At 33.8% G+C, this 16,407-nt stretch overlaps 1 protein-coding gene and 1 long non-coding RNA gene across 2 annotated transcripts; both read right to left on the bottom strand.

The window, feature by feature from the left end:
- Positions 1-5,168: 5,168 nt before the first annotated feature.
- On the bottom strand, positions 5,169-6,069 carry LOC149237545 (uncharacterized). The gene is made up of 2 exons (XR_016245289.1): positions 5,533-6,069; positions 5,169-5,343 (listed from the first exon to the last, which is right to left on the bottom strand). It is a non-coding gene; the product is annotated as an uncharacterized LOC149237545 (long non-coding RNA).
- Positions 6,070-8,987: 2,918 nt separating this feature from the next.
- On the bottom strand, positions 8,988-9,977 carry LOC149237544 (oil body-associated protein 2A-like). Its single transcript, XM_089369310.1, has 3 exons — positions 9,941-9,977; positions 9,473-9,555; positions 8,988-9,106 (listed from the first exon to the last, which is right to left on the bottom strand). The coding sequence occupies exons 1-3, from the start codon at positions 9,975-9,977 to the stop codon at positions 9,020-9,022; spliced, it is 207 nt and encodes a 68-aa protein (XP_089225436.1). The 3' UTR covers positions 8,988-9,019.
- Between the last annotated feature and the right edge of the window lie 6,430 nt (positions 9,978-16,407).

The following is a 16,407-nucleotide window of genomic DNA, read 5'->3' as shown; positions in this document are numbered from 1 at the left end:
GGATAAATTTTATGTTACAACGAGTATGAAAACGTGTAACATATGAAGCTATGATCATGTTTGCAATCATTAGAGTGAAAAATAGACGTGATTCTATTACAATGAATGTATATGCTTATATGATTAGAGAACAATATATGGTTAATAAGCTATTGCAAGAACATATCGATTAGCTAGCAAGTTCTTCTAGTGGATGATCAATTGATGCAAAAAGAAGAGAGAAAATTAACACATGCATTTGTAGCTTTGCATCTCTGTTATGCTAGAAGGCGCTATAACTAACACTATCACATTTACTAATGTGGTTGATAGACACTGATTGACATTATTTCATATGATGATTAGTGTCTAAAAGGTGGAAAATACTACCGATCGGTGTATATCAAACACATAAACCATGATCAAGGTCTCTATGGTTGAATATGGTCAACCATGATCAACCATGGTCATCTTTGGTCAACCACAATCAACTTGTAACATTACATGCTCTATCGACTCCTAATGGCCAACCATGGTCAACGATGGTTAGAATGGTCGAACATAGTCATCTAAGGTCTCTATGGTTGAATATGATCAACCATAATGGTAAATCAAGATCTCTTTGGTTGAATATGGTTAATAATAATCAATCCTCTTCAACCATGGTCAAGTCCATAAACCATCTCAACGTTAATGTAACCATTTTTGTAACATTAATGTAACATTAGCATTAACATTAATGTAAGATTAGCCATGGTCAACCTTGTGAACCTTGATCAACCTCATCAACCATTTTTAACTATGGTCAACCATGGCTAATGAATCCATTCCACACACGTTAGTTGTAGCTAGCACAACCACATTTACTAATGTGGTTGATATATGTCGATATACATCATTTTCACATGTTGATTTGTGTATAAAAGGTGGAAAATGTCATCAATCGGCGTATATTTACCAGATTAGTAAATGTGGTTATGTTATTTACAACCAACATGTGTAGGGTGGATTGATTGACCATAGTTGACAATGGTTGATGAGGTTGATCAAGCTTGGGAAGGTTGACAACATTGACCATGGTCAAGCTTACATTAATGTTAATGCTAATGTTACATTAATGTTACAAAGATGGTTACATTAATGGTTGAGATGGTTGAAGATGGTTGACCATTATTGACCATATTCAACCAAAGAGATCTTGAATGGCCATTATGGTTGACCGTGTCTAACCATAGAGACCTTGATTGACCGTGTTGGGTCATTCTAACCATGGTTGGCTATTAGGAGTCACTAGAGTACAAAATGTTCTAGGTTAATTATTGTTGACCAAAGATGACCATGGATGACAATATTCAACCACAAAGACCTTGATAATGGTTGACAATATTCAACCACAAAGATCCTGATCATGGTTGACCATGGTTGATCATATTCAACCAGGATTAACCATATTCAATCATGGTTGATCATGGATGATCATAATTGACCATGGTTGATCATGGTTGACCTTGGTTGATCATGGTTAACCATAGAGATATTAATTGACCATTATGCTTGACCACATTCAACCATAGAGACCTTGGTTGATGATGTTCGACCATTTAACCATAGAGATCCTGATTGACCATTATGGTGGATAATGGTTGATCATGGTTGACCATATTTAATAATGCTCATCACATTTCCATGTTGGGAAGAGTTTTATATTATTATGATGTCACAACATGTTTGATTATTAATATTAATTAATAATATTAATAATTGATTATGTTTGACCAAAGTTGAACAATGTTGATTGTCAAACATAGTCAACCACATTTTGTAATATTGCATTGTGATATTGGATAAATTGTAATGCAATATAACATTGTGATAATGTTTTTCACATTGTATTATTTCATAGATTTCCGTACCATTATGATGTCAGAATATTAATATCGTTATTATTATTAGTTAAGTTTATTAATATTAATATTGTTATTATTAAACATTTTTAAATCTTTACATGATCAACCAAGGATGACCTTAGTTTACTATGGTTGATAATGTTTGACTTTGGTCAACCATGGTTGATTATAATTGAATATGGTTGAGTTACATTGACTGAGGATGACTATGAGTGAATAAGGTTGACTATTGTTAAATATGGTAAACATAGGGTTGACCAAGTTTGATCATGGTCAACTATTTAAACATTGACTATAAAGGTTGAGTTTATTTGGTTATGTTTGATTAATGTGGTTGACTGTGTTTGACTATTAATATTAATCAATAATAATAATAAGGGATTATGTTTGACCCAAGTTTGAGTGTTGGCTGTCAAACATAGTCCACCACATTAGTAAACCAATGTGTTTTAAACCATATTAATATTAATATTACTAAACACTTTCATTAAACATTGACTATGGGTGAACATAGTTATGTTTACCAATTGTATAACTTTGGTTGAGTAGGATTGGCTATAGTTGTCCATCTTCACCATGTTTAAACATCGATGACTATGTTTTGACTAATAGTGACTATGGTTAATGATTTTATAACTATGGTTGGGCATGATTGACTATGATTGAACATGGTTTGACTATGATTGAACATGGTTTGACTATGATTGACCATGGTTTGACTACGTTCAACCACAATTGAATATGATTGATTATAGCCGACCATGGGTTGAATATGTTTTGACTATGGTGGACCATATTAATTATGATTTGCATATGGTTACCATTGGAATGCTGGTTTTTGATGGTTAACTATGATTTGACTATGGTTAAAATTAGTCACCCACTATAGGCCTCCATGATTTACACTTGAAAAATGGTGTCAGTTTAAATAAGTTGGAGACCATTAAAAATTATATTGAAAACATATTATTATCAAGATGTTTTTAATATTAATGTGAATATTATTAAATTGTTGTAATTATTATTATTATTATTAATATGTCTAGATACTAATGTTATTAATAACATTAATATTAATATAAAAATGAATGATTACATAGAATATTATTATTACATTAATAATAAATTTATGTTATAATTAATGTAATATTGTTAATATAATACAATATTAATGCAACATTATTATAATTACTAATAGTATTATTATTAATAATACTATTAATGTTATTAATATTAATTGTATTGATATTTTTTAAAGGAAATTTTTAATAATAATTAATACTAGTGTTATATAATTGTTATTAATGTTATGTATGTGTTAATAATAATATTAATTAATATTAAAATATTATTAATAATAATGTCATTAACCATTACTTTAGTATATACATTAAAATTCTTATAAAACTTACTTACTTTAGTATATACAGCTTGAGTGGGCCTAATGGTTAAGAGCATGTGTTTCCTCCTAAGAGGTCACAAGTTCAAAACCAGAGGGGGTAGAGTATGTATGCCTTCGTAGACTTAGCAGTCAAATCGCTGCGCGGAGGTGGGTCCCTTGTCCCACAAATAAGGGGGTCTCATACACCAATTTGGTGTCTGGCTTGGCTGTGACCTTAAAATGGATATTATTATTATTACAATATAACATACCTATAATTCATTTATAAATTTATTTTAGTGTAAGTATGTTATATTAATATTAATAATATTTAGTGTTAGATATTATTATATTATTAATAACATAAATAATAATATAATGAAACATTATTTTAATATAAAAATTAAAGCTATCAAGGCTTACTAGCACCACTAGTTGAGAATAGATATGGTTAGCAGAGCGACCCAAGATCACACCTCATGGGGTGTGGTTGTGGCCTATGCTAGGGGAAGGAGACATGCTAAATGACCCAGTCATCTTAAGGCTAGTGTGGTCCAGGTGAGTGTGATTCCTGAGTGACTTTGATGGATTAGATGCCCCTGAGTCATAGATGACAGACAACTTGACAAACAAAAAAAATATAAAAATTAAAACTAACATAAAACTAAAACTATTATAAAATTAACTTATAAAATAAATATATGAAAAATTAATATTAATATAAACATAAAATAATATTATAGTGTGGCCTAGGTCGAGTGCGATTCCTGAGTGACTTTGACGGATTAGATGCTCCTCGAGTCATAAATAATCAAAAAAAATATAAAAATTAAAACTAACCTAAAATTAAAACTATTATAAAATTAACTTATAAAATAAATATATGAGAAATTAATATTATTATAAACTTAAAATAATATTATTATATTATTATAATATAAAAATATTCACTCATATTTAATTTTAATATTATATTATTATAATATAAAAATAATATATTTAATTTTATCATAAAATTAAAATAATAAAATTTGATATTATTAAAACCTAATACAATTAAAACTTATATATAATATTGTTAAAACCCACCACGTACCAATGATAAAGTAAAAAGTTTCTTTAAGCATATCAAGAAGGAATGTGAAAAACATAGCACAAAGACGTTAAATAATTAAATAGACCCTAATCCGGTCATTATCAATCCAACCCACGATTTAGTGCTGGTGAATCTGGTTTTTATTAATCTCAAGTGGCACATTAAATTTTTAATCATGTTTTGAATTTTTTAATTTAAATATGGTTTAAATATATGATTTATATGTGAACATATTTCCTTTTCAATCATATCATTGGAATTTGTATTTATGAGAATAATTAAGATGCCCATTTATAATAAGGGAAGACATATTGATGTAAATACCCAAAAAAAAACATATTTATGGATATTGTCTATCGAAGTTATAATTTTCTAGGAAAGTCATTTTTTGTTGGATCATTTTAAAATGTAACATAAAAGTGTTTAAATTGTATTTTTGATGATGGAAATGTATTCAACACTATTAAAAAAAACCCATAAAGTACCAAAATTTTTGAAGCTCGATAGTTGTAATCTAAATTTCATACATGATTTATATGTGAACATATTGCATTTTCAATCATACCATTGGAATTTGTTTTTAAGAGAATAATTAATATGACCACTTATAACAAGGAGCCACTGCCGTGGCGGTAGTCCCTGCCGGGGTCTGCAGGGACAATACAATACAAACGCTTAAAGCTGTCCTGATTCATGTGAAGAACAACACGAGTTGTAAGGTAGGATGAAAATGGAGGATGTATTTATCGCATACCCATCAGCTGGTAGTATGATCTGTACATTGCAGCTGTCCCATCTATTACCATCAGCCTTCCATTTGCATGCTTTAAGCCTGAACTATTTAAATTTTTATCCAAAGTGTATGGAATGCCCTCAGTCTTGTTCGTTTCAACAAGTAAAGGACCTCCTGTAGATTCCCCATCACAGGTTGGTCCACAGCTTTCTAGAGATTCCTGATTGTCTGATTCTTCAAAGATTTCCTGGAAAATAAAATTAAAGAAAACACAAATTTTGAGAGGCATTGCAATATAATATTACATTTAAATCACAAGAAGAACTGGATGGCAGTAAAAGGAAAATAATTTTCAGTTAAGGCATTATTCTGTCCATAAAAGACCGCAGTTCATCACTGTAGCATAACCACTTCGAAAGGTAGTATTATCAATTACCTTGAGGTTTGCACTAGCTGAGAAACACTGGCCCTGAACACGTAGAGGTAAATGAAAAGCAGTGGTTGATTTTTGCCTGCCAAGTACCTGAAGAGAAGAACCTCCCAGCTTTGGCAATGATCTTCACAAATGACAGATGTACTGATGTGAAACCCAGGAGGATGTCATTCTCCCAGCATCAGCAGCACATACTGCTTTAGATTATTCCATTAATAGAATGCATGCCCATTTAGAGAGTAGCTGAGTTATTGTTTGCCTCGACAAAAGAGTTTTGCCAAGGCCTGATCTTGGAATAAAAGCTGATAGAGGGATATAGTTAAGCAGTGACCATATGTTTATTTTTGATACTTAAAGAGTTTAATATACAGGCTGCATACTAAACCCATTTGTCTTCTGTTGCCTGTTATTTTATGGCCTTGTAAATGCACATCGCATAATCCCAAGAAATGGCCTTGTAAATGCACATCGCATAATCCCAAGAAGTGCTTCCAATTGCAACCAAAAGAAACTTAAATATCTTATTTATAGAGCAATTTCACTTTGTAGTCTGCACATATAAAATACCAACAAAAATCATAATATATATCAGAGAAAAATAGGTTAGTTTAATGAAGTTATAAAATATGAACTGTTGGCCATCTCCAAGGACTCACAATTTGATCTGCCTGTCAGAGTATGTACCTGTTTAACAACACAAGCTTGGTCATAACAGACTTGAATTTCAGGGTTAGAATCCAAGCATTAAGACGTCCATTAAGATAACATCATTCTCTCAAAGTGCGCTCCTTTAATGGCTCCATAGGAAATGAACTAACGGTTGCTTGAGGAAAACTCAGAGGAAGCAGCTGGAGCCTGAAACATAATAAAACCATTTAAGCATCAGAGCTCATTTGCAGCAAGGCTGAATCATTGAATTGACTTGAACGAAAACAGTGTCTAGGCTGTTAGAATATTTAAAGTCAGTTTGACATGTTAATAGTTTAATATTGTCCACATGATTCTGTATGCACATAGATTTACCACCCATGGTTTTATTAGGTCAGCGAGTTGTTTTTTATGTAAGCAGCCCTGCCCAAACTAGTATACATCTGAGCTCTTGAATTGTAAAATATAATCAATTGAGTACTGAAACAGATTGTATTATTTGGGCATGTCTCTTTCTGTTTAGCATGCATATTATTTTATGGTAACCCCTAAAATCTAGCATGGTATCAGAACCATGCTATAAGGTGTGTGACAGGTCTCCTCTATCACTATTTAGTATTTTGTAAGCAGATGAATTCGAGGGCAAATTTTATTAGATAGTTGAAAGTGGTGAGTTTTGCAAGTGCTACTGTATACATGACATGCAACCATACGGAGAAAAGGCAAATGCAAAAGTTACACCATCTTAGTAAATAGTTGCAGCAAAGGCATACTTTACAGACTGCTAGCAAATCACATGAAACAGAAAGCCTTGTTGACTAGCAGTGACAATCTGTGTGAGCTTTGGCAAAGAAGATTTGGTCAACGAAACTATGGATCCTTGCCTCTTCTGAAGGATATGTTGGTTGGATTTTCTGATTTCAAGGTGGAGAGGATACAAGTGTGCAAGGAAATGTGAAGTCAGCAAGCATGCCAAGGCTGTTTTCCCAAGCGGTGATTACCGATCAAGAGGGATCTTTGATCTAATTCATTCAGATCTCTGTGGACCCATGCCATCATCATTATTGACAGGCAATCTCTATGATGTTACTTTCATAGATGATTCTTCCAAGAAAACCTGGGTATATTTAATGAATACCAAGACTGAGATCTTTAACAAGTTCTGAGAGTTTAAAGCTCTTGTTGAGAACCACACATGTAGGAAGATACCCACAGTAGAATGGGGTTGCAGAAAGAAAGAACAGGTCCACAGTAGAAACTGCTAAGTCCATAGTTCATTACATAAATCTGCCCATGTTTCTTTAGGCAGAAGCACATTGTACGGCAATCTGCATACTAAATAGGTGTCCTCACCAAGTGTTGAAGGACAAGACTCCAGGAGAAGCTTTTACAGGAGAAAAACCTTATGTTTCTCATTTCAAAGTGTTTGGGAGTCCAATCTACATTCATGTTCCAGGGGTGAAGAGGACAAAGCTTGGACCCTCTATTTTGAATGGTATTCTACCTGGCTATAATGAGTTTTCTACGACTTACAAGATATATGTTTCACCTAAGAGGAAGATACTAGTGAGTTGAGATTTGAAGGTTGATGAAGATGCATGGTCTTCAGGGTCACAGGGACCTCCAGCAAAGGTTAAAGAGGTAGAAACAGCTGTTGTCCTGATTGCTGAGCAACAATCAGCAAGAGAAGATTCAGATCAGCCAAGTTCTAGTACAGATACAGAGATAGTTTTACCTTCAAGGATTGTTAGGAAGCCGTGGTGGCTTACCAAGTCATTGCAAGAGGTAGAGGAGCAAATTGGTGCTCCAAATACGTCTTTTCCAGTAAGTCATCCTCCGCCGAAATTTCTGAGTTATCTTACACGGATGTCTTCCATCATTGATGCAGAGCCTTCAAGTGATGAGAAAGCAGCAGGATGCCATGGTGGAGGACAAAGTCATATGATGCATGGGAGATCGTGCGTAGACCATAAAGGAAATCATTTGTTTATTCCAGGTGTTTGTACAATGTGATGCATGCAGCTAATGGCACCATAGAGAAGTACAAGGCTCAAATCACTTCGGTAAATAATCAGGTAATGGATGAAAAAGTTTGACACGTGTTTCTTACCACAGACACGTTATCAATTGCATGAACCAAGATGGTCAAATGGGGGGCTGTTCATCTAACTACGTGTGGAAGTTTTCCATTAATGTTTTATTTGGATAAGTTTCAGCGAGAACCCGGACGGCCGATTTTCATCTCCCTGCTCATCAATAAAGTCTGGCTCAATTCTCTTTGGGGTGTTAAAATGGTTTTGTTTTTGAGATCTGTTGATCCCAAATGACCAATCAAAATCCTAAATTTGTTTAATTGGTGTTTTTAATGTTTACCAAATGTATAAGGTTAAGGTTCAAATATTTAGAAGGTATTAATAATATTAAGGGTATTGTATTGGGATATGTTGATCCCAAATGAGCAATCAAAATCCTAAATTTGTAATAAAAAGTATAAGGTTCAAATTACTTGAGAAGGTATTGTTAATGTTTAACAAAGTTGCAAAGGGCGTTAAATAAACGGATTTATTTTTGGGATGTAAGGGATTTGTACATCCCAGTGAGTAATTAAAAGCCTCTATTTATTATTTTTTAATCCCTCTAGGTGATTAACTGCATTTAATAAAATTTTCGGCCCTATGGGTGCTTCATAGATTATATCTATGATTATAGATAAATAATGATCCATCTTAAATCTAAACCTCACCCCAAATTTGTTAATACAGAAACAGAGGGCAAATCTGCCAAATCTGGTAATACAGAGACAGACCTCAAGTCTGCTAAATCTGTTATGCACCCAAAGGTATCAATTTTTGGAGGCGCCATACCCAAAATCCCAACGTATAGGGCCACACCATAGAACCATTTCAATTTTCAACACAGTTTCAGATTCCTGAGCCACAACATAGAACCATTTTAACACAGTTTCAGAATATAGAACCATTTCAACACACCGTTTCAGATTCCTGAGCCACAACATAGTACCATTTTAACACGCAGTTTCAGATTCCTCTAGATGCAGGAGTTCTTGGCGCATTAGATTTAAAGATTAAAATAAATTGATGCTAGTTTGTATTTTTTGTTAGTACCATTTTAACAGGCAGTTTCAGAATGCAGGAGTTCTTGGCGCATTAGATTTAAAGATTAAAATAAATTGATGCTAGTTTGTATTTTTTGGTGCCATGCTACACACCATCGCATATTCAGATACACAAAATGGAGCCACAAGAAATTCATCTAATGATATAGTGACACATACCTCGTAACAGTGAGAATGCCAAAGCTTCTGCTCTTCTTCACGGAGAGCCTCAAACAAACGCTCTGATATGATATACTCCACACCTGAAAAACCCAACAAACATTTGTGCCCAAATTTAACATCCATAGCTTAAATTCAAGATGTTATCATTACTAAGATGTTATCAAAAACATAATACATAGTCTGGGCCTCATAACAATCCAGCGAATAGAGATAGGAATTGCTGGTAATGTGACGAGGGTTTGGCTGTGTTGAGAGCCAGCAAACCCTACCATCATAAATTGTAAAAACCCTTAATTAATCTAACCATAGATCAACAGCTAAGCATGAAGTTCTAGGTCAATGCCATCGGGGGTTCTTAATAGACCAACCTGGAGGCATAGCAGAGGGGTACATTGTTAGGCTACCTTTCACAGCTACGTTCCAAGAGTAATACTGCTCCAAGTGTAATACTGGACAGAGGGTTACCTGTGAGGCCAACCAGAGGATTAAACTCCGAATTCATAACCTTCCATAAACATTTAAAGACTGAACATGAACTGTAGCTTACGTGGGGAGAGTCGTTCCAGCTGAGGGTGGTCTGGAGACATAATAACATCAAAGGGGAAGTTAAACCTTATAGCGAAAACTGCAAGGAAAGTAATCAAAAGTATCAGGGAAAACTTGAAGCTTCATTCACAGAAGACCATCCTCGTACTGGCATCTTGACCAAGGGAAAACGAGATAGCGTTCGCAGAGCATACCTGCAACACAATTACCTGTGAGCGGATGTCATTCGATATAAAGAAAGGGAAGCGAAGAAGTAGCTAAGAAATTAACTAATAATGTCACCTTATCACCGGAAGCTCGCCTGAAGATGGCAGGTTGTGAAGGCTCTGAAACATTAGCCCTCCTTCAGAAATTAGGAAGGTACCTTAATGTGGTAGCGAGCTACTTGAGAGGTGGCAGACGGTGGCAGACAGTGGTAGCCAGCTGCGTGAGAGGTGGCAGCTATATAATAAACTTTGCATGCACCTAAGTTTCATGTTTGTCACCATAATTTTCCAGACTTTGGATAAAATACAAATTGGAAATGGTATATAAAATGACATGGTATATAAAATGACAGAACTTTGGTTAAAATAGTATTGCCACAATTTTCTTGCATCGGGCCACGTGAAGCCTGCAATAAGAGGTACAATGCGCTTTCAAGTTAAAACTTTGGATAAAATTTAAGTGAACAAAATTTCTACGATTAAACTTTGGTTAAAACACAAGAAAACATAAAAAAAACGGTCAACGGATGGATTAATAGGCGGTCAAACGTTCGATCGAACGCTATAGTCCAGGCAGGGACTAATAAGGGAAGACATATTGATGTAAATACCCAAAAAAAACATATTTATGGACATTGTCTATTGAGGTTACACTTTTCCCATAAAATCATTTTTAGCCGGACCATTTTAAAATCTAACCATAAAAGTGTTTAAATTGTTTTTTCCATGGTAAAAATGTATTCAATATTATAAAAAAAACCATAAAACACCAATCTTTTTTGAAGCTTGACAGTTATAATTGAAATTTCTTAGAATTTTTACGGAGTTTTAATCAAAATATTGCTGAAATTTCCTCTCTTCTCTAGGAAAAATTGTTGGCTGCTCTCATAGTTATGAGTAGACGTAATCAATTTACTGGCGTAGTCTGAGACGTGATCTATTTTCTGGCGTAGTGAGAAATCTTGGTAATTAATGAAAAGAGAGCCAACTAGCCAAGATGAAAGTGATTTCATCTTTCCATGGTTATATAGAGGGTTGGAAGTTTCAAGTGGAGAATTTTCATCCCTATCGGGGTTACTCAAACTTCCAACGCTAGTTATTTCATTGCTTAATATGAAGGGTTGGTCTAGCAAGGAAAGTGCATCAATGTGAGGGCGACATAAGACTTGGAGTTTTCGCAATGCTGGACTCTTAGGTATCCACACAAATTTCTCATCTAAGTCATTGTTCAAGGTCCCTCCTCCGTTGCCGAGCCACAAAAAATGGATTACCTTGACCATTTTCTAGCAGTACTATGTGGAGGGACCGAGATGGCGTTGAGCACGGTGACCATAGAACCATAATTTTAGTTACTACTTATGGGAGAAGATGTACATTTTTTTCAAATAACGGTGCAATGTACTAAAAAATGGTTTTTTTTGTCACCTTCTAATCTAAAAAATCTAGTTAGCTTCACTATATATCTAGTTATTAATTTCTGCTAGTTCAATATGTACATAATATCTTGTTGCTGATTTCAAGAATGTATAAAATATATCTATCTATTGTTGTTTTAGTGCATGAATTGTGTTTTCTATATGTACTTAATTGTCTTATTTTTTCAGTTGGTTAAAAAAATGTTATTTTCAATGTAGTCACTTAGCTTTATATTTTTATTTGTTTATTTCTTTTTTTTCATATGATTTATTTATTTATTTTATATTTTGATGTTATAAGTGTGTTTATTTTAGAATAAGTCTTTCATAACTCAAATTTAATTATTAGTGTGGATGAGAGAGATTTAACCTCCATGGAATATTGGCAGTAGTATTCAAACATCAACGGATGGTAATCAAAGTTGAACTAATAGTAATCAACAAGCAAATCAATTGCTAAAGTCCTTCCTCGGTACGGAGGAATAATAGCCTTGCTTTGCATTGCTCTATGGTTTCAATGTTTATCTTTATGAACATAAAATTTTTAGGTTTTGATAAGAATTATTTTTCTTTACATAATTTAAACTTTTAGGATGGTAAAGAGTATTTGGCTACTAGTGGGATCTGTTTGTTGATTACTATTAGTTAAAAGTTGACCAATAGACTATACAATGTCTAACTTTATATATATATATATATATATATATTAAAAAGGTTATATTTTAAACTTCTAATATGTTCATAATTTGAAGGTCTTATTACAACTTTCACACCATACAATAACATGTACATTGAAGCACAACTAAACAATCGTTCATTCAACCGAGTTTTGTTCACTTGTCACTCTTTTCGCCCGGGTGTCCACACAACTTCCATCTACATGTATCATTACTAAGAAATCATTCGAAATTGTTCCTTTTGCTGGCTTTTGCGCAACTGCCATATGGTTTACCATTCATACACCTTATCTAGTTTCCTAACATTAAATTTAATCACTCACAATTGTTATCAAATTGACAAAATCATCTACATCATGGTTCACCTTTTTCTCTTCATCGAGAGCTTCCTTGGGCTACTTCAAGTGACTTAAAAATTACCCTAATTTGTCAAAAACTCATTGGCAGTGAGTCTAGCAATTCTTTTGATCTATCCCTATCATTATTCTGAGCCTTTGATTTTGACTTTTTCATAAATGATGGCATCCATGAATTCATTGTTGTCAATATAGCAATCATATTTCTTCAATTTACTGAAACCTAAAGACCTTTTAGAGCTCAATCTTCTCAAAAACCTAATAAATCTACATACTAAGTCTTATGAGGAGAAAGCAATGAGATGAAAGTGATATGGAGTACAATCTCCTAGAGCACAAAAACAAAAACTGCCTTCGAGAGCACACAAAGGGAAACAACACTAGGGATGTTCTTGAAGATTTCTATGGGGTCTCAAGTTCGAACCACTTCTTCATTATTATTTGTTGAGTTTTTGTGATGGTTATTATTTGCATAAAACATTTTATGTTTTTAATGTTAAGTAGAAGTAAATTTATCTATATGTTCATGGCGACAAAGGTTATAGTTCGTTTCAAATAATGACATAAGTCTTGCATAAAGGAAGCTATCATATCTGTTAGAAAATTATATATTATAGAGTAATGGAACACATAAAATGTATTGCAGAAATACAAACACAGAAAAACACATAAAACAAGAGAGGCACAGATATGCGGGGTTCACCCAATTTGGGCTATGTCTACGGAGAAATAGACAATCCTTCCTTTTATATTATCCAACAAACTGAAGAGATATAACCTACAATAGATCCGCTGTAATACCCTCTTCGCTCTCACACAATCTCCTCTCTCTTTCTCACTCAGAATACAGATCTACATAGATGCAATACAATTCCATCATATATAGTGAGGGGTTTCCTTCTAGGGAAAAAAACCCAAAATTAAACATAACTTCTACCGTTAGATCTCTGCCTAATGAACGGCCCATATTGACTAAAAAATTACAACATTTTACAAGGAAATTTTACATCTATTTTTAGCTTCGGGGGCGCTTCCCCCGATCCTCTATGACGGGGGGCTCCCAAAGATTGCATCCGCCCCCCTGGACCCCCCTTACAGAAAAAATATTATGGGTGGCATTACTGCCACATTACGAACTGGGGTCCAATGTGGTGATACCTCTGAATAAAGAAGATAATCAGGCTCCACACCCAACAATCTCTAACTTAGAGACTAATTATAGCAACTCCACCACTGCTTCATTTGCTGGAGAATGACTCCACTTTGGACTTGGTTGTTTCTCATCTTCTTCATCATACTTGAAGACCAATTGAAACTGAGGAAAATTTCAGTTTCTCCCTCGTTACAACTTTTGTTAACATATCTGCATGATTTTGGTTAGTGTGTATCTTTTCCAGCTTCAACTGTCCATCTTCCAATGCTGACAGTATGAAATGGTACTTGAGCTGTATATGTTTAGTCTTGGAATGAAATGTAGAGTTCTTTGCAAGATGTATGGCACTCTAGTTGTCACTGTATAACCTGCCCAACTCCTGCTTCATACCCTATTCATCTAGAAACCTTTGTAACTAAATCATTTCTTTACTAGCCTATGTAGCAGCAACATACTCGGCTTCCATTGTTGAGAGTGCAACAACACTTTGTAGTTTTGAAACCCACCTGACAGTTGTTCCACCTACAGTAAACACATACCCTATTGTGCTCCTCCTGTTATCTCTATCACCCACCATATATGCATCAACGTATCCCTCTAGAGCAATGTTTGAACCACCAAAGCATAATACTTGATTTGTGGTACCTCTCAAATACCTAAGAATCCACTTCACCGCCATCCAATGTTCTTTTCCTGGATTGTTCATGTACCTGCTTACAACTCCCACTGCATGTGCAATATCAGGCCTTGTGCAGACCATTGCATACATTAAGCTTCCAACTACTGATGCATATGGAACTTTAGACATATAAGTCATTTCTTCCTGAGTCTTGGGACACACCTCCTTACTTAGCTTGAAATGGCTAGCCAAAGGTATACTAACTGGTTTTTCATTTTGCATATTAAATCTTTTCAACACCTTTTCTATGTACTCACTTTGAGACAATGTCAATCTTTTATTCTTCGTGTCTCTAGTTATTCTCATACCAAGGATTTGTTTTGCAACACCCAAATCCTTCATTGCAAATGAGTTTTCCAATTTTCTTTTGAGCACATTTATTTCCTTCATGTTAGAACCTGCAACAAGCATGCCAGCTACATACAATAAACGTATAATATAGCTGCCATCATTTTGCCTTTTTAGATAAAAACAATGATCAGAGTGACATCTAGTATAACCTTGTTCAGACATAAACCTGTCAAATTTTATATACCACTATCAACTCCAACTATAACATCTGTGTTGGTGACTTTGGCCTCACTAGACTGGTTGAACATGAGCATATATCTTTAAGTCTCCTTGGGGTAGTAGATGTGGAGCATAGGAAGGATCAAACCAAAATAATACAATGGCCATTTTATCATGTGCGACATTGGTTTAAAAAATATATATATTTTCAATGTTCACCATTGGGAAGTGGAAGGTAAGAAGCATATTTTTTTAAGCCTAATTTTCTTTCCATTTATTGAATCATCCTTAAAGATTCTAGATTGCAACAAGAAGACTACAAACTAGCCAAATCTTGAGATACCAATATAAATTAATTAATTACACAATCAAAAGTGCATCAACAGTTTATTTTTATTATTAAAAGAATTAGAGTTCACCTTGTGTTATTAATCCTCAAAGGTGGCCTATTTTTGTTTTCATTGTAACTTTGCAAGAAATTTTAATTTTTTTAAAAAATCTCAATAGATATCATTTACAAAAGAATTTAAAAAACTTCATTATGACATATTATGATCAATATCAAGATGAGAATCCCATGAATATGGTAATATCATATCCTAATTGGCTTCTTATTTTATTTTATCCTCTCAATATATTTCTCACTGGATTCTTATTAGTAAATTCGTGGTTTTATTTAAGAAAAAAAATCATAAATTAGCATATATTTAGATTCAAATTTATTTGACAAGGACTACTCTACATGCAATACCGGTTAAACCATAAAAAAAAATGTGTACGTAAAGGTTAAACCATTAAAAAAAATCACTTTAAGATGGGGAACTTGTGTAAGACGACTCCCTCATTTTGTGGCCCTTTTGAAATAATTTCAAGGATTGGGCTTGTGGCATATCTAATGACTTCACTTAGTCATATACACATATAAAATGTATTTCATGTTTCTTTTTTAAACAAATACATACATGATCCTAAGCATATTATTAATTGGCAGGATGTCTAGGTAAACAAAAACATTTTGAAATGATTATATATATTTTTCTTAAACAATGATTGATGGAAACTAATGACAACCATAATGATTGTTGATGTAGGTTGAATTAGATGGAATATTCTTGGTCAAGCCTCTACTCATTCGCGATCAAAGAGAAATTATGGTACGGAAGTGAGCAATCACCCAAGTTGAAGTGCAGTGAAGCACTTCAACCTGGAAGAGGTTACTTGGGAGGATGAGTATTTTATACACGAGGAATATCCCAACATTTTTTAAGGGCTAGGAAAACACTAAGTATGATGTTTCACTCGATGGGGGAAAGATGTAATATGATCCGGATTTAAACAAGAACACAACAAATTACAGAGATAACCATAAACATAGAGATGCAATGGAAAT

The sequence above is a fragment of the Pinus tabuliformis genome, chromosome 8, assembly GCF_031772625.1.
Source record: "Pinus tabuliformis cultivar Carrire ecotype Pingquan chromosome 8, CPIR1, whole genome shotgun sequence".
In the NCBI taxonomy this organism is placed as follows: Eukaryota; Viridiplantae; Streptophyta; class Pinopsida; order Pinales; family Pinaceae; genus Pinus; species Pinus tabuliformis.
Note: the sequence above shows the minus strand (reverse complement) of the source record. Positions and strands in the feature narration are given on the sequence as shown.